Source organism: Ambystoma mexicanum, chromosome 2q, assembly GCF_040938575.1.
Source record: "Ambystoma mexicanum isolate Mex_15411 chromosome 2q, UKY_AmexF1_1, whole genome shotgun sequence".
NCBI classification, from domain to species: Eukaryota; Metazoa; Chordata; class Amphibia; order Caudata; family Ambystomatidae; genus Ambystoma; species Ambystoma mexicanum.
This window is the reverse complement of record NC_090924.1, coordinates 1,354,349,575-1,354,368,000: the sequence shown is the minus strand read 5'-3', so window position 1 is coordinate 1,354,368,000 and position 18,426 is coordinate 1,354,349,575. Positions and strand designations below refer to the sequence as shown.

General features: G+C 48.2%; 1 protein-coding gene across 2 annotated transcripts in view; it reads left to right on the top strand.

The window, feature by feature from the left end:
• Positions 1-17,062, top strand: part of TOPAZ1 (testis and ovary specific TOPAZ 1) — a 2,616,805-nt gene extending 2,599,743 nt beyond the window's left edge. For both annotated transcript variants that reach the window (XM_069648829.1, XM_069648828.1), the window contains one exon: positions 16,757-17,062. In XM_069648829.1, coding sequence (XP_069504930.1) covers positions 16,757-16,967 — 211 coding nt within the window. In that variant the 3' untranslated portion in view covers positions 16,968-17,062. The remainder of the gene's footprint in view (positions 1-16,756) is intronic.
• The last annotated feature ends 1,364 nt before the right edge of the window (positions 17,063-18,426 follow it).

Sequence of the window (18,426 nt, the reverse complement as noted above, 5' to 3'; positions counted from 1 at the left end):
CCTTTGAAATCAGTAGAAGAGACTTCACGGCTGCTATACACAGGAGGTTTCCCGGTCGCTGTGCGTGGGTGATGCAACCACAGGTTCAAAGAGGTTGCTGCCAGAATTGGCAATTTTCAGGTTTCCAAAGTTGTTAGGTGTTGTTTAATGAAGATCCCCCCCCCCCCCCCGCACTCCCTAGAATGTTCTAAAAATAAGTCAAATGATGTTGGCTTACCTCAGTCAGTAGAAAAATGCAGCTTAAATTGCAATTGCACTTCCTTGTCTTTGTGCAATTTCTACTATATCACGAGAGCCACAGGAGCACGGAACACTCTTCACTCTCCGCAGGTTATATCCACTCAGAATATGCACAGTTCGTCCTCTCGGTCGGCGTCAAGCTCCTATCAGTGGGTCAGTCGTCCGGGTCAGCGAGTCGAGTAGTGTGCAGCATCTCAGGCGCAGGAGGGAGGCATTAGGGGGGCGCAGGCGCTGCCGCAATGGGACCCAAAAGGCTGTCTCCACTGCAGTCATTGAGCCCCCAGCAAACCCAGCCGAACACTTATCACCACTTTGCTCCACTTTGCGGAGGTGCAGTCTCTTTAAGGCTGCGTGCTGCACTCTGGGTTAGGTCAGTTTAAGGTACATAGCCTCTCGTTGCAGGTTAGGTCCAAACACTTGTCACCACTTTGGCGCTATTAACATGTTTATTGATAACAAAGCAGCTATCTACTTGTATCCAGCAGTGCATAGTGCACCCACTAACAGGTATTCCGATTTTTGCTTTGTATACAACTCATATACAGTCACTACTCACCATGCCTTGTATGCATCCCTTATGGAGGCACTACGTCACCATGCCTTCTATGTAACTTGTATACAGGCACTTCTTACCATGCCTTGTATGTAACACTTGTACAGGCCTACTTAATCATACCTTGTATGTAAAGTATATCTAGGCCCACACCTGGAACCAGCTTCAACAATTTACTTTCATTAGTATGTGCTGCAATACATCGAAAAATACTCATTTCACATTGCACATCATTTGAATTAACCCCTGAACATACATAAACATATTGCATATCACTTAATTCAATATTTTCCTCCTAGGCACTGCTTCAATCCATGTGCCTTATGAATACCCTGTTTCAAGTAATTAAGTTCTACTAACTGACATTTTCAAGGTAATGAATCTTTCCATTCTTCACATTAAACACACATTATCGAGTGCATAACCAGTTTGTTTGCCACTGAGGCGTATCCTTCAACAGCTGATTGTTGCCCATACCTCATTTCATTTTCACTGTATTTTCACTGAAAGTCTCTTCTTTTTTTAAATGTTTTTATTTTTAATAGCTTTGGTTTAGAAAAATTAAACCTTTTAGCTTCATACAAAAACACGTGGGAACTCAATAAATAGTAATCGGAAAAAGAATACAAAAGAAAAGACTTCTACTTAAAATGTAACCATCAAACTTAGTAGCAACATGATACATTAATGAATTTAAATGAGGACATTTAAACACAACACGTTAGCAGGGGTATAAACCCTGTCTTCTTCATCATGTTGTATAAAGCCTTGTCATGGTCTTATGTGTATTTTCGTACATATTGTTAGCCATTTGCTTCCTCAATGCATACAAGAATTTCTTTTACATAGGCCAGAGTTATGGAGACTCGGGCACCTTGTAGCAGAATACTCCACAACTTCTCCACCGTGATTGTCGAGCAATCCAAAAGGAATTTGCCCAACCACTTTGTTCTCATATCTCGCAGCTCCGGACATAGCAAAATTAAATGGAATAGAGACTCCGTCTCCACCTTACAGAACCTGCATGTGTAATTCCGTAGACTTTAAAGTTTGCATGCTTCCAGAACTTCTCTTGTAGTTATAAGTTTAAAGGGTAATCTCATGAACTGGTCTCGCAAGTGACTGCTCAGGAACCTAGTCAGATACATTAGCTGCTTGCCCCTCATCTTTGGTACCAAACATTTTTTCCCTTAAAGGCTGAATTTTCTACAACTCTCCATTGTCTCAATCCAGTCCAAGTCCATCAGTTTACGTTTTACTATGGTCGGGGTTAACTGTAAGGTCTCTTCAGATGTGCTGATAGACTGCAGGATGGCAACACAGATCTTCCTCATTGGAATCCTCCCTCATTGACCCCCATCAGGCAATTACGATAAAAGGTCAAAGGTTTCCACACTGTCATCGAGTAGAGAGAGGATAACACAGATCTCCAAAATAAGCCCTCCAGTCTAGGCCAAACCGCTGCTGACAATGAAAAAGAAGCCTCTGCTCCGTACGTCAAGATAGGAGCGACTTTCAGGCGATAAGATTCAATTAGAGGGATCAGTGAGAACTTGTACAACTTTGCCCTGATTATTCAGGTCTGAGATACTAGGTTCCTGGCATTACTCCTGAGCGATGCTTCTCGTTGTGCGTCGGTCATGCTATCGTTTAAGCATATACCCAAGTAGGTTAATATAACCTCAAAATGTTTGTCGTCCTTTCGGTATAATGCTCTATTGGTATTGGTTTTCTTGACCCTTTTACCTCCAAATAAGAGAATCCTCGATTTTCGAACGTTGATCCTGAGACCATTTAATTCCACATACCAGGCCAAAGCATCCAGCTGTCTTTGTAGGCCCACCTCTGTTTGATCCATGAGAATCAAATCATCAGCATAGAGCAGGGGACTCACTGTTTCTCCAGTTAGCCTGGGCGGAAAGCATCTGATGCCCTTGAATGCTCTCTCAAGATCAGAAATGAAATAGTTGAAAGCTACAGGTGCAAGAGGGCAACCCTGTTTCAGCCCCTTAGATGTTTTAATCTGCGTTGACAAGGAGCCACTCTTATCCAGTCTCACACTTCAGCTGTTGTTCGTATGTAGCAACATGAGAACCTCTCTGATGTCTTCGGGGCATCCCCAAGCCTTCAATTTGGCCCAGAGCATAGGTCTCTGGATAGTATCAAATGCCTGGGCCAAGTCAATTAAAGCAAGATACCTTTTGGTGTATTAGGCTTTGACTTGATTCTTGATTGAAAAGGTTAATTGGAAACACATTTAGTGTGGTCCGCACCCCCTTTCACAAAGCTAGCTTGCCATTTATCACAATGTTTTGTCTCCCTGCTCCATTTTGTCAAAAACTGCAGAGTAACTGATCCAAAGATTTTACCCATCCCATCAAGGCGGGCAATAGGCCTGTTGTTACCTGGATCCGACCTATCGCCCTTCTTGAAGACATGGACAATGATTGAAGACATTCATTTTGATGGTACCAAATAAGGCATGCATTATGTTGGTCCATTTCTCTGGGTTTATTCTTCATCATGCAGTTTGTGTTACCGTCCGGCCCAGCTGCCCGAGTGTTACTGGCCTTTTTAATGAGCGTCTCAATATCCTGTTTCTCAATCGGGAAGGACCAGGAGAACAGAGAGCTTTCCTCCTACTATAGCCTCTGAGATTGGGGACGTGAATAGGGCTGTAAAGTGTTTTTTTACCACGCCTCTGCTGAGACTGCATTAGATATTAGAGCTGCCTGAGGGGCACTAACCCCATTAAACACCCTCCACATCTCTGAGGTGTTTTTAGTCGAGTCCAGCCGTAGCATAGCTTCTGCATCATGTTGGTGCATTCTCCACTTAATGGATTTTTAGCCAGTTCCTGAAGTGTTGTTTTAGCCTCCTGACTCTTTCCTGTGTAGTCCTAGAGTCATCTTTAAGGATTTGTCGTATGTGTTTTTGCAACTCTTTTTTGTAGCAACCTCCAGATCAAATGCATGACGAAAGACAAAGTTTGGAAGTTTATTGCCATTAGTGATTTCTTTAAAGGATCTCAAACGGGCCATACTTTGTTAATTTTCTCCTTGTGGCCGCATGAGTAAATCACATTGATCCTTCCATACTCGAAGTCTATTTCTGCCTGGTGTCACACCCAAATGTTCCTTCACGTTAGGCATCCTGTTCACTTGCCGACTTTTGAAAGTTCGTTTTAAGATTCTGTGATTGCTTGTTCTCGTTGCCAGTACGATCAGGCTGGTCAAAACTGCAAAGAGATTTTGAGAGGCAAAGATTTAATATATTGTTTTTTTCATCGGGTCTTCTGGTCCACCTTCTGGAGGCAGGAATATCCCCTTCAATGGAACCGTTAACCAAATAAATAATCCTGTTGTTTAATTCCTTCCTCCATAGCAAGCCTCTTGTTATTTGCACCAGAGCCGACGTGATGTGATCTGTTATTAAGTTTGCATTCTCATCAAAACAATAGACATTTAGGTCCCCACAGAGCAAGACATCAAGATTCTCCCAGGCCCCTCTTGCTTCATCAATCAAAGATTGTACTAGACTTTCATATCCCACTGCCGCTACTGAAGCAACGTTCCAGTAGAGGTTTAGTAGCAGAAGTGTGAACTCAGGACTCTGACTGCCAGCACCCATCGAAAGGAGCACAGATTGTATCAGAGGCGACAGATGCTTTACCGAGATGACTTTAAACTCTCTTGAGTTTTTTAAATCGAGGAGGAGACCCGCCGCCGGGCTATCACTCAATCCCTTTGTTGCTGGATTTTTAAAAAAAAATGTAAACCCCTCCAGTATTGGAGGATCATGCAGCCAGGTCTCCTGCAAGCACATTATTTCCTATTCTTCACATTTCAGGTCTCCGGGGCCAAAAAGATGGACAAATCCTCTACTTTTCCAAGTTGCTAAAACTATCTTCTCATATCGATCCTCCCGGTCATTTCTTCCTTACAAAGCTAGGCGCTATGCTGAGGTACTACCAGTGGCCAAGGCTCCTGCTAACGAACCCCAGCTTTCATCTTCTTCTCCAGTCCTCTTCCCTTCATTTCAGTGATTTTTAAATTTCTACATATTGGAATTATCAACAGTATTGCAGAAGGAGACTTTTTTGTACACTTTGTTTACAGGCCGTGGGGTTCTCTGCTCCTGACTGCCCGCTCTTTTGGACCCTTGCTGCAAATGATGGCTACATTTAGCAGGTACTTGAGGGGACCTACTTCCACGATGCACTTATCATGTCTCTCTGGCGTACGGGTACGATCATATTCTGTCAAGTCAAAACCCATCGGGAGAAGTCGCCGGCCCTCCTTGAGTAGCAAATTCTTCTTCCTTAATGGTGACAAATAAATCATTGCTTTGTCTAATCGGGATTCTTCCGGGAATTCAAGTAATTGAAAATCTTTAGATTCAATTCCCCTAAACGCTGATACATAATGTAACAAACAAGGGACATTAGCCCGATTTAATGTAAGATCATCTTTTATATACAGTATTCTTTCCAAGAGGATCCCCTAAGTCTCAGTCTCTTTTGGTTCTGCGTGCTTGTCCTCCTTTTCTTAAATCATTTCGTGGTGGTTTGTCCTTTGAATAACAAACAGTACTCTGTGTGGATGCTCTCTTTTCTTCGAGGGTTCTGAACATCGGACTTGTTGACACTCGAGCCTTTCCTGGCCTTAATGGGTAAAAACGGTTACACTGAACACTTACATCTGCATCCGATTCCTTATCATAGCCTCCCCTCTTCTTTGTTTGAGATTTTATCTCAGATTCAGGATCTACCTATCTCCTTTTTAACAAACCAATTTTTATTCGTCGGGAGACGCTCTTATAACGCTAATTTCCTCCCCACTACTTTCTTGCAAGTCAGTTGAAAGATCTTGTTTTTCCTGTCTTTTTGGGATTAGATCTCTCTCCTAGTCACTTGGCGACCACTCTTCCTCCCCCTCCGACAGGGAATATGTCCAGAGATTAGTAGGGTCCATCAGGTCATCTTCCTCACTTATTTTTTCAGGAATATGCCTCGTCTCGTTTTCCTTCACCTCCACTACCCTAGGGGGGATATTTTTGGCACAATTTACCTACTTCTTCACAACCTCTTCTTCTCCCAGCGTTTTAGGTAGCGTTATATTTCTCACGATAAGCGCTTTACTGAGGGGGATCACTTCACTGTAGATGTAACGGGTCCGAAGCCTTATTGTGATGTTTTAGCAAAGGCTTTTCCTGTTCAGTTAGTTTCTTCTTTAAAGCCACTCTTTTACTATGTTTGTACCCGCGCCCAGTTTGGAGAATATATCAAACTTCTTTTTTATTTTAGAATCTTTTGAGGAAGGTGGCCTCTGGGGTCGACTTTCCTCCTTTCTTTTTTAGGGAGGAAAGTGGATGCAGCAATAGCCAAGTTGACCTCAACTTCTTCTAGCTCCACCTCACCGGAAACTACTACATACTTCTTGGTACACCACAGTACAGCCTGTAGGTTTGTCTACCACTGTTGTCCTCTCTTCCAGACCCTTCCTCTGAACGGTTGCAATCATGTCCATACATTTAGATGGAGAGGTCAGAGCAAAATCACTACTGCTGCTTCTTTCCACTTGATTGCTGAACTCATTTCTTTGTTTCTCCAAGTCCAGACGTCTGTTATTTTTGTCTTGGATTATTGGGTCAGTTATACTGTGCAAGATTTTTGTAATTTGTTCTGTTTCTGTATATATTTCCTTGAATTGCAGTCACAAAGCCTTTGACAAAGGAATCGTACAAAAATGTCGACCTGGGAATTGCGACGGCCGAAAATGCTGACTTCTTTTTTTTTTTTAGAGTATAATATTAATATGGGTGGGGATATGTGGTGTAAAGGGTTAAAAAAAAAAGTCAGCATTTTCGGCCGTCGCAATAATCGCATAGATCATTTGACAAATAGCAGCTTAGAATGCAGCATGGCCATTAGTGTCGACTGATCCCCAATTTGATGCTCAATGTTTCGTGGAGTTTCATTTAGGAGGCCAAGGTTGTAGTAATGGCTGCTATCAGTTTCGCATCTACCAGAGGTTTTTGGGAGGACTGCTCTTCAATTTTAGCATTAGCCAAGTCCATCAAAATGTCCTCATCTGATAAAGGTGTACTTGAGTTTATCAGGCAGGCCTGCGAGCTACTAAACTCGCTTGAACTTTTATCCATCCTCGGGCCCCTTTGGGGTAAAGTTAGTACCTGGGACACTCACCGCCTCTGCATTAATTACACAGGAATTGGCCTCTTCATTAGACCTTCCTCGTCTCAGAGGACTTCTCCGGACGAAGGCCACCATATTGCTGTCTTTCGGGGACACGGCTGGTTTCTGTAAGCTATTTTCTGCAGACCAATCCTTATCTGCTGCTACCTCCATTGAGGCTTCTTTATCAGTTTTCCGATAGAAGAACCTTTGCTTAGAAAGCAAACTGGCCGGAGTAATACCCGTAGGTTTCCATATAGTCTTGAGTAGAGGTTGAGTCTGCTTCTGTGACTGACTACTGGGATTACTTTTCCCAAATCTGTAGACCACTGGTGGGTCTTTTGTTATTATTGGGGGCTCAATGGCTTTTACTGAGGACACTACCCCGGCACTGCTTTGGAGTTCTTCTATATTGGAGCCCTCAATTATCAGTTAATTGTCTCCTGCAAAATCGTTCCTTGGGGATACGGTCAAGTTCAATGCTTGTGTCCAAGCCCCTTTCTTTAATGATGCAATGTCGAGTATCTTTAATTCCATTCCCCCCATTCGGGCCTGCCCCTCCTTCTCTATCTAAAGTATTCAAAGGGGAAGCTGTCATGAGGCCTATTCGAACCATCACATTTAAGGGGCATCCTCCCTGCTTACTGCAAAAGGAGTTTTCGTCGGGCACCCCTTTCTGGGATACAACTTGCCCCCTATCCGGCCTCAACTCTTTAATTGGCTCTTTGCGACCAGACAGGCTCTTCTCCCTCTCTCCCGTGGCAGTGCTACCTTCAACATCAATATGATTGATTGGTTGGGGGCTCAATTGAAAGGGTCCCACAGTCTGATGTATCCGTGCCTCGCAAAGGTAATTCACTGTAGGGTGCTGGAATTTTGTTACTGGCAGCGAAAGCTGTGCACTCTGATACTGTCTCTATGTTGTAATTCGATTGGGCTTCAGTAGGACATCGAGGGACCTTCCCCACCCTCTCGGATGTAAAACTATTGAGAATTAACAGTTGTTTTTTATTTATTTTATTTTTATTTTTTCGTGCCAGGACAACGATCGATGAGCACAATGATAGAACTCATCTTATGACTGCTTAGATTATGACCCCCACAGTCTCCAAGCAGCCGTTAGTCAATGCAGTCGTTAGTTAATGTAGTCCAGGTTACGCCCCCCACCGATTCCCTTGTGATAGGTCACTTTATCGCTGGGTTTTTGCTCTCAAAATGCTAACACTCGCTGATAGTTTAACACGAAAGCTCAGTGCAGAAAACAATGCACAAAGAGGACAATACAGTGCAGTTCGATAACTCGCTTCGTATTTCGTACTAGTAGTTTTACACCCTGTGTAATTGTATGAGCTTGCCTTCTTTCATACTCTCGGATGTGTTCTTACCCATCTACTAGCTGTGCCGTTTAGTGAGAATTGCATCAAGAGACTTGTATTAGACAAGGTGAAAGGTTCCCCTTTACAGAAAATATATTGCATAATGTATCTTGTTCATTAAAACATCATGGCCTTGCTCATCACTGTTCATTCAATGCACATGGACCTGCGGCTTTGCATCCCAGCACAATTGTATATAAATTGCATTCTTTCATACAATCATTAACTTGATCATATATGTGTGGCCCTCTATATTCTGCTTGGCTATGTGCCAGCGTTATCCTCTTCATTTTCCAGTCTGTTTCCTTTGCAGCAGTAGCAGGATCCTTCTCCCTCTACATTCCATATTTTCTATTTGATTTTGACTGTTTGCAAACTTCACATATTTGTGTTATAAATTTGGGGCTTTACGAGTTTCAATATGGCTGTATCTGTTGATGCATGTGGCCCCACAAACCTTTGGAGCTATGTCGCCATGTATTACATCACACTTGTACATGCCCCATACTGCAGCGACTGATAGTGCTTGAAGGTAGTGTTTCCTAGGTGGTTACTCTCGTATACTCCATTGTGACGGCACACCGTTGACTCAGGTTACCGGGTCCTTTTCTGAAACGGCCCCATGGGAAAATTGTGGTGTTGCACGCTCGCTCTAAGGTTCAGCGCTGGGCTTGTATGAAGCGGTGAGATGTGCCTTTCAAAAGACTTTAAAATTCTGCAGTATCTTGTACAATCGTCAGACATGGCTACAGTAGTGGAACCAATAATATATGCTAGCGGTGGCTCAAATGCACACCAAACGAGCAAATATATACCCTCATCACCTGTCGCAAAACAGCTTTGAACCTGATCTGAAATGCAGGATGTGCCTTGGGGCAATGAGGGTGGACCTTGCCTCACATGCTGGTCAAAGTGCCTGTTTCACTCATTCAGCGGACCATGCTTTTCTGATTGTAGGTGTTCGATCCTTGCTCTTCTCCCTCCTATAGTTTCTGCACTGCTTTGGTAAGAAGATGGGGAATCTGTGGGAGGCTAGAAGCTTCTAGAAGTACATCATTTCTTTCAGTAATGCTTTTGTCTGATGGATTAGTTCTTCCTGTCACAGATTCCTCTTTGCTATTCCAACTACCCTTCATACGGGTTGCTTGCAATGTATGGCTTTCCTTTGGTTCCCCAGCCGCTGAGGATGGGAAAATTAGCAGAACAGAGGTCCTGAGGTACAACCATCCATAAGTCATGGGACAAAATTTCCAAAAGTGTCCCGCGAATTGGGGGTTGCAGGCCATGCCGACCACCTCACATCCTAAAACCACCACTATGCACTCAAAGAATATTATTTTTCCATTTTCAACATACAAGCATTGGAAGTAGAAAAGACGTTTGTCATGCCTTACAGGGTTCCGCCATGACCCACTGCCAGAAATGCTATAGGGCCTAAGGTAGGTGTCAGGAGCCCGCCCTCCCTTGCATTGCCCTCATTTTTACTCTGAGGAACGTTAACCTCACCTGGACGAATAATTAATTGGAAGAAAAAAATACCCAAATTCTTGGCGACTCAGTGAGCATGTTGGCTCTTGCCCAAATGCAGCGATGTGGTGGAGTGGAGGCAAAGTGCGCCATCTGCTGGCTGAAAAGGTTTTGGAAGATAGACTTACGCCTGGGAGTATAGGTGGGTGCAATTCTGGTGAGGTGGATGTCACAGCGGCTTAGCTGCTTTTCTTCACCAGTCGTTGCCTTTTTGCTTCCGGTTGCACAAATATTTCAACCAATTACGGTGCCAAAACTTTTAGCACCACCGCTCTACCGCGAACTGGTTGAAATGTTTTCGCTCCTCATTGTGACATTTCGGGAAGGAAAACAGTAACAATTTCCTTACACCAGCAAAATGGCAAAGTGGGTATATTTTAGCCACAATTTGTCATTTAATGTCCTATTGGATCACAGGTACACTGCTTTTTCATACTGTCTTGACGCAATCTGTGCTGGATCAAGAGCAAATGAATCGAACTGGGGTTAACAAAATTGTATTTATATTGACACCTGCTCAGCTTTGCTTCCTCACGTCAGACTGCAGTCTGAGTACATTCCCCCTTATCTGGCAAAAATTAACATTTGTAAAGAAATGTAATGTAAATTCTGCCTCAGCTCACTCAGCCTTCTTATTGTAACCTTGAAATGGGAGGAGGCTTACGTAGTTCTCCAGCATGGGGTCTGGCATGGATTCACATGCTCATGAATATTCCCCGTCGTCAGGCTGGGAATCCTCGGTAAAGAAAAAACCAGTATCAGTTTCGTTTCTGATCTGTCTTTCGTAGTAATAACCAATCACTGGTCTCTGTGTCATACTGACCACAGCCAATGACTGCCCTCTACCTAAGCACCGCCTCTGGCAGCAATCTTCAGATTTTTACCGCACGTTCATGTGTTGGGATCCTCGTGCTATTGCTCTCGAGCGTTAGTGCTATTTTTCGCGCTTTTTCACAAAAAACTTCGATTCTTTCGGTCAAAAGAGCCTCAAGCTCCACCGATCCTACATCCGATCAACGGGGACCCGTGTCGGATTCATCTGTGCCCCTCAAGGGTGAAGATTTCGTCGAGCTACGCTTCGGAGGACTCCAGAAGCTTCTCAGGCCCGGTCTCGGAGATGGCCCAGGAGAAGGGAAGCTCGACGCCCGGAAAGCTGTTCAGGGTCTGCCCTGGATGCCAGCTGCAGAACGTCTTCAAGGAGGACGAACACTCTTTCTGCCTTTACTGCCTTCATGAGGACAAGACGCACGTGGAGAAGGACTGTGCGTTTTGCGGCAACATGTCGGAACGGACCATGAAGGACCGCCATCAACGTCTCGCCAACTGGCTGGAGGGTAAGAGCCCGTCTGGCGAGAAGAAGAAGAAATCCGAGCGGTCTTCTAAGACCTTTGAGGGCGCCCCGGCGACGGGGGCCCAACATAAGGCCAAGCACCGCAAGTCCGCTGGCACCGGGAGCGCCGAACGGTCGGGCTCTACGGGCGCCAGGCAGGGCGCACCCTCCCCGGCACCATCAACCACGAGCCAACGCTCTGGGTCGGGTAAGAGGAAGGCCGAGCACCCGGCGAAGCTCCTGGAGAGGCCCCGGTCGAGCTCTAAGGCAGAGGAGGAGCGTGGCAGTGCCCCCTCCCTCAAGGATAAGGCGGTGAGCGCACCTAAGGTGGTGAAGGCCTTGATCCATCCGACCAAGCCCTCTATCGAAACGGTCGCGGCGGCCCTGGCTCAGCCTGTGGTGGCTACACCAGTGGTGGCGACCTCAGGGCCCAGAATCTCCCTGCCTCCGCGGAGGGAGTCTTCCTTTGTGCCCATCGATAGGACCCCCGTGAAACCCTCCGTGGGGAAGATTAAGGGGGGGCAGGGCGTCGTCGTAGATTCGGCCTCAACCTCAGAAGAGGAGCTGATCGAGGTCTTAAGCCACGGCCTAGGCGTGGAAGAAGGCCAGCCCGTCGGAATGGACCCCGACGCAGGTGACGACGACATCGTCGAGGATACCGACGGAGCCCCTGCTCGCCCGTCGGATTCCCCTCTGCCAGCGCCGCAAGACAACTCGGCGGCCATTTTGTTGGCCATACAGTCCTTATGCTCCGAGATAAGGACGAGGCTACCGTTACCGACGGAGGAACCTCTCCCGTCGGGGGATCCAGAACCGGGACCTTCTGGTGTTCCCCCCACCAAGAAAAGAAGGATCCATCCACCACCTCCTTTTCAACTGTCGCGCCCCGTCCAGCCCTCCTCCCCGTCCACCCGAGGGGATGATACTGGGACTGACACGGCAGCGACGGGTACGGACGACGAGGCATACGACGAGGATTTTCCGTCGTCGCCTCCCACCAGGGCTTCTCCGCCCGACGAGATCGGATCTTTCCACTCCATGATCTCCAGGGCTTCCGAGCTTTTCCAACTCTGACCTGAGGAGAAGAAAAAGGAAGGCTTCCTTTATCAGCGGCGTGAGGCCAAGAGGAAGACGGTCCTCGCAGTGCCTCTGTTGGACGACATTTGGGATGAGGGCCTTTCCCTCCTCAAGAACCCTTCCACGACGCCAGCTAGAAGAGACCGGTACGAGAAAAAGTACCGGGTCCCGGACACGGCCCCCCTATGCCTCCGGGCGCAGCCTACCCCGGACTCCGTCGTCTCCGCGGCAGCCAGGAAGAAAGCGGGGGGGGGTGCGGCCTCCACATCAACTTCCCCGCCGGACGGCGAGGGAAAGAAATTGGATGCTATGGGACGTAGAGTCATCTCGTCGGCAGCGACGACGATTAAAGCGGCCAACGCCTTGGCTATCGTGGCCCGCTACGACAGGGAGCTCTGGTACAAGATAGCTCCCCTGCTGGATTTTCTGCTGGACGACAAGAGGGCGGAGGCCCTTGAGATCCTGCAGGAAGGTGAGGTGGCGTCGGACCACGCCATCACCGTGGCGACGGACATCGCCGACACTGGGTTCCGCCAGCTGGGCAACGGCGTTTGCCTTCGACGTCGTGGATGGCTCAAAGCTACAGACTTTCGGCAGGACGTCCAGACCAGAGTCCTGGGCATGCCCTTCGACGGGAACAACCTGTTTGGGAAGACAGTGGACGATTCCCTTCAGGCCATCAAGGCGGATACTGAGACGGCCAGGGCCCTTGGAGTCCTGCAGCAACGACGAACGCCCTTTCGGAGCGGCGGAGGCAAGGGCGCCTCCAAAGGTTCCGGCGGCGGTTTCGCTTCCTACCGTCAAGCGGCCCGCTCGTCGTCGCAAGAGGCCTACAGAGGACGAGGCAAGTCTAGCGGACCCCGCCGTCGTCGCCAAGGAGGTCAAGGCGGCAAGGCCGCGTCCAAGCAGGATTGAACCGGCCGTGGGGTCGGACCCCCACCGAAGCACCCCGGTGGGAGGCCGGCTGGCGGGCTTCGTCAGCGTGTGGGAGTCCATCTCCACCGACCGTTGGGTGCTGGACGCCCTGGCCCGGGGTCACGCACTCGAGTTTCAAAGAAGGTGCCCGCGCGTCCCCCCCGTGGCCAGGAAAGAACTTCACGTCCCTCAACTTCTCCTGGAGGTAAAGGCGATGCTCAGAAAGGGCGCCATCGAACTCGTCCCAAAGAGGCTTCGGGGCTCCGGAGTCTACTCGCGATACTTCCTCGTGAAGAAGAAGACGGGAGGATGGCGCCCCATCCTAGACCTGCGACGTCTGAACAAGTTCATCAAGGCGCAGAAGTTCCGGATGGTCACCCTCCAGCACGTCCTGGGTCAGCTGGAGGAAGGAGACTTCCTATCGTCGTTGGATTTGGAGGATGCCTACTTCCACATTCCCATCCTAAAGGGGCACCGAAAATTCCTCAGGTTCGTGGTCCAAGGGCGTCATTACCAGTTCAAAGCCCTCCCCTTCGGACTACGGTCGGCACCCAGGGTATTCACCAAGTGCCTCGCACCGGTGGCGGCGCAGCTGCGCCGCAAGGGGATTCACGTCTACCCCTACCTGGACGACTGGCTCATCCGCGCCAAGACGAGGGAGCTCGCCGTGGTCCACACGGCAAGGACCGTCCAACTCCTCACGGACCTGGGATTCTCCGTGAACTACGCCAAATCCCACCTGGTGCCCGCGCAAGTCGCACTGTTTCTGGGAGCGAGGCTCGACACAGTATCCCTTCTGGCCTCCCCGTCGGAGGAGAGGACCAGGACCATCTTGGGCAAGGTGCAACGGATGTTGGTGGCCGACGCGGCCAAGGTGAGGTCCATCAAGTCCCTCCTCGGGATGATGTCTTCCTGCATCTACCTCATTCCCATGTGCAGGCTCCGGATGCGCCCGTTGCAAGAATTCCTGGATGCGCGCTGGATCCAGACGACGGGCAGCTTCGAGGAAAGGATCAAGCTTGACGAGAGTTTCCGACGAGCGATACGGTGGTGGGGCACCCGCGCGCATCTGACGGCGGGCATGGACTTCCAGACCCCAGCCCACCAGGAGACTGTGACCACGGATGCCTCCCTGGAAGGGTGGGGAGCGCACACCGAAAATCTGCACGCAAGGGGACTCTGGCTCCCGACGGAGAAGTCCCTGCATATCAACGTCCTGGAGCTCCGTGCAGTGTTTTGGGCCCTCAGGTCCTTCCTTCCGTCCCTCAAGGGCAAGGTGGTGAGGATCTTCACCGACAACACCACCACCATGTTTTACATCAGGAAACAGGGCGGAACCAGGTCCCCAGCGCTGTCCAAGGAGGCGCAGGACCTGTGGCATTGGGCCGTCGCCCAAGGGATTTTTCTGGTACCGTTTCATCTGGCAGGGATAAAAAACACCATCGCCGACTCACTCAGCAGGGAGCTGCGCTCGTGCCACGAGTGGGAACTACGGCAGGATCTGGTGGATCGCCTCTTCCGACGGTGGGGCACACCCCAGATCGACCTGTTCGCGACGGCAACGAACACCAAGTGCCGGAGGTTCGCCAGCAGGTTTCCCCAGACGAGGAGCATGGGCGATGCTTTCTCGTTCCCCTGGGAGGGCCTGTTCCTCTACGCGTTCCCTCCCTTGCCTCTGCTAATCCGGCTCGTCAACCAGCTCAAGAGGTCACGGTGCAGGATGATCCTCGTCGCACCTGCGTGGCCGAGGCAGATATGGTTCCAGGACCTTCTGGACTTGTCAGCGTCCCCGCCGATCAAGCTGCCGGCGGACGCGGATCTACTCTCCAGGGAAGGAGGCGCCATCCTCCACCACGACCCGAAGTCGCTGAACTTGCAGGCCTGGCTCCTGCAGCGCTAGAGTTTGGAGGATACGACATACCGGCCGATTGCAGAGAGGTTCTTGCAAAGGCCAGGGCGTCCTCGACTCTTAAATGCTACGGACACAAATGGAAGAGGTTCTCTGTCTGGTGCCACGCACAGAAGATTAACCCTCTACGGATTACGGCTCCCCAAGTACTGCCGTACCTGCTGACGCTGGCCAAAGCTGGTCTGGCACACGCGTCCATCAAGATTCATCTTGCTGCGATCTCCCGATACACCAGAACCACGGGGCGGACGTCCTTGTGGTCTCATCGTCTGGTGAAAGAGTTCATGAAAGGACTGTTCAGATCTTTCCCGCCGGTGAAGGCTCCGGCCCCGGCGTGGGAGCTCAACGTGGTGCTGACCAAGCTCATGGGACCTCCGTTCGAGCCTCTGCACTCGGCCCCGTTGAAGTTTCTATCGTGGAAAACAGCTTTTCTTGTGGCCATCACCTCCGCACGACGAGTGGGAGAGATCCAGGCCCTTTCCTGCAAGGCCCCGTACTTGACTTTCCACGACACGAGGGTAGTGCTCAGGACGCACCCCTCCTTCATGCCCAAGGTGCCGTCGGACTTCCATCTCAACGAACCCTTGGTGTTGCCTGTGTTCTTCCCGTCGCCTTCGTCGCCGGCTGAGAGGACTTTGCACTCGCTGGATGTGGCTAGAGCGCTGAAGTTCTACGTAGACCGCACGAAGTGTTTTCGGAAGACGTCACAACTCTTTGTGAACTTTGGACCTGTCAATCAGGGGAAGGCTCTCTCGAAGGCTTCCATTTCCAGATGGCTCTCCGGCTGTATCATGTACTGTCATCGGTTGGCAAACCGACCGCTGCCTGGCCGTCCGAGAGCCCATTCCACCAGAGCGATCGCAGCTACCACGGCGTTCCTATCTGGTGTGCCCCTGCTGGACATATGCAGGGCTGCTACGTGGAGGTCGACGCACACCTTCACGAAATTCTACTGCGTCGACCGGGATTCCAGGGAGGAGTCCAGGGTCGGCCAAGCAGTGCTGCGCAACCTGTTCGCCTGAGGTGATCCTGGTGAGGAGGTAAGATGCTTAATGTTGAGTTTATGTGATGCTTAATGTTGAGCCTTTGCCACCTCCCGTGGTTGTGCATGTGTGTACTGCTATGTATTCTTTATTCATGAGCATGTGAATCCATGCCAGACCCCATGCTGGAGAAGGAACAAGTTACTTACCTGTAACTGTTGTTCTCCAGCATGGGTCTGGCATGGATTCACATGCGAACCCTCCCGCCTACCCCTCTGCGGCTCTTCACTTGGTCATACTGCCACTTCACGTGCTTCCAAATCTGAAGATGGCTGCCAGAGGCGGTGCTTAGGTAGAGGGCAGTCATTGGCTGTGGTCAGTATGACGCAGAGACCAGTGATTGGTTATTACTACGAAAGACAGATCAGAAACGAAACTGATACTGGTTTTTTCTTTACCGAGGATTCCCAGCCTGACGACGGGGAATATTCATGAGCATGTGAATCCATGCCAGACCCATGCTGGAGAACAACAGTTACAGGTAAGTAACTTGTTCCTTCTCCTTGAAAAACCACTACTTTTTACTGCTTTTGCGACTGTCTTGTAAACTGTTGGTAAACCAAACGTTATGTGATTATTGATGTCTTTTGCAGATGTATGGAAAATCAGGCTGCCAGCAAGGAGCGTTATCAGGCGGCAATGAAGAGAGTATTGCAGTGTGTTCGTCTGTTTGAGCCAAAGCTTTTCCTCAAACACTTGACTGTGAATATTACAATGGAACAAGTCTATCTTTTGGAGCATCGGACTGCTTTAAGGTGGCTTAATGAAAACATGAAGTGGGCTGGAAAGGTCTGGCTTTTCTAAGAGCTTAGTTTACAAAGACTTGTCTGTCCTGTTAAAAATAATCACTGTTGCAAAAAAATATAAGAAGAAAAATCAATAAAAAATTGTTAGCATTGCGTCTAGTCTTTGTCCTTTTTTTTCTCGAAATGTCAACAATAAGGATTTCACTTTGGTTATGGAATTCTGTGCCTAGATTGTATTTGTATCTTAAAGTTTGTGTATGTTTCTAAGTGATGAAGAAGTTATTGCACAAAAACTCCCATCCATATGGTATTGAGGTACCACTCATACACACAAATCCTAACCCTGCCTATGTAATGCCTTCTCTCCTTAGGCTGTGAGTGGTGTATCGCCTATGTAACAGTGGATAGGGAAGAGGCTGACCCTATCTAATCTTCTTTCATACCATGTAATCGAAACATACCAATTAAGATACTAAAAAGAAACACAGCTGTATGGGCTACTGAAGGATATTGAAGGGAGACGTAATGTGCATTATATCCGTCTCTATCTAAATGGTGGTGCACTATCCTCACACCAGGACTTTCTTCTATCTTTTAATTACCTTTTGTTGGGAGGCAGACACCACCATTATGAGCCCATACAGTGTAATCAGCGATGTAAAAATGCTCTCACTAGAGAACGCAGCATAAGTCTTCTTTGGGCTAATATAGCATTCTGAAAAAACTGTAATCCCGTCTTGTTGTCGATAGAACAGGAAACGTCCTTTCTATGGCATAAAAGTACATAGAAATGCATGCATGTATTAGTCTTTGCTATGGGTAAAGTATGTGACCACTTTGGTAGCAAATAGTGCTACTCGAGTTACCTCGGATGTTGATTCCGCGGGGGTGGGGGTGGGGGTTCGGTAGCAAACTGTCTATCGAGGGACACTGCTATTGAGAGAGCTTTTAATACTGTGAGGATTTGTATGGGCATTAATAGATAAAAACCTCTAGCATAATTGAATAGTGTAGATTGACCAATGTGGACATCTGATATTGGAGGAAAGAATGTAAGAAAGTGAGGGGTTGGTGTGGCTGGAGTCCCCTAGTCTGAAGGGGGATATGGCGCAACAATTTAAAATTGAAAAAATGATAAGTTGCCTTACTATAGATGGTATAGGAGTGCAAGATGGTGTTTGTGTTTAAACATATGCAAGAGAGTTATAGTGCGAGAAAGAGGGCATTTAATTGAGGATGGTGTTCCTAGAGATGTTAGGCCAATCTCTTGGAACATCACTTGACTGGGAAATAAAATTAGAGATCCCCTTAGGAATTCCTATGCAAGTACCTTTTGATATCTTCCTTCTGAAGGAGACTTCAAATTTACAGTGGGAGACCACGAAATAAGAAAAATCTAGGACAAAAGGGAACGGTGAAGAACTCAAAATGTTTAGATACACAATGCTTTCATGAGGATAGTTTGCTGAAAAGGGAGTGTATTTTGAATAAATGGACTCCTTAAAGTCAATTAAGTG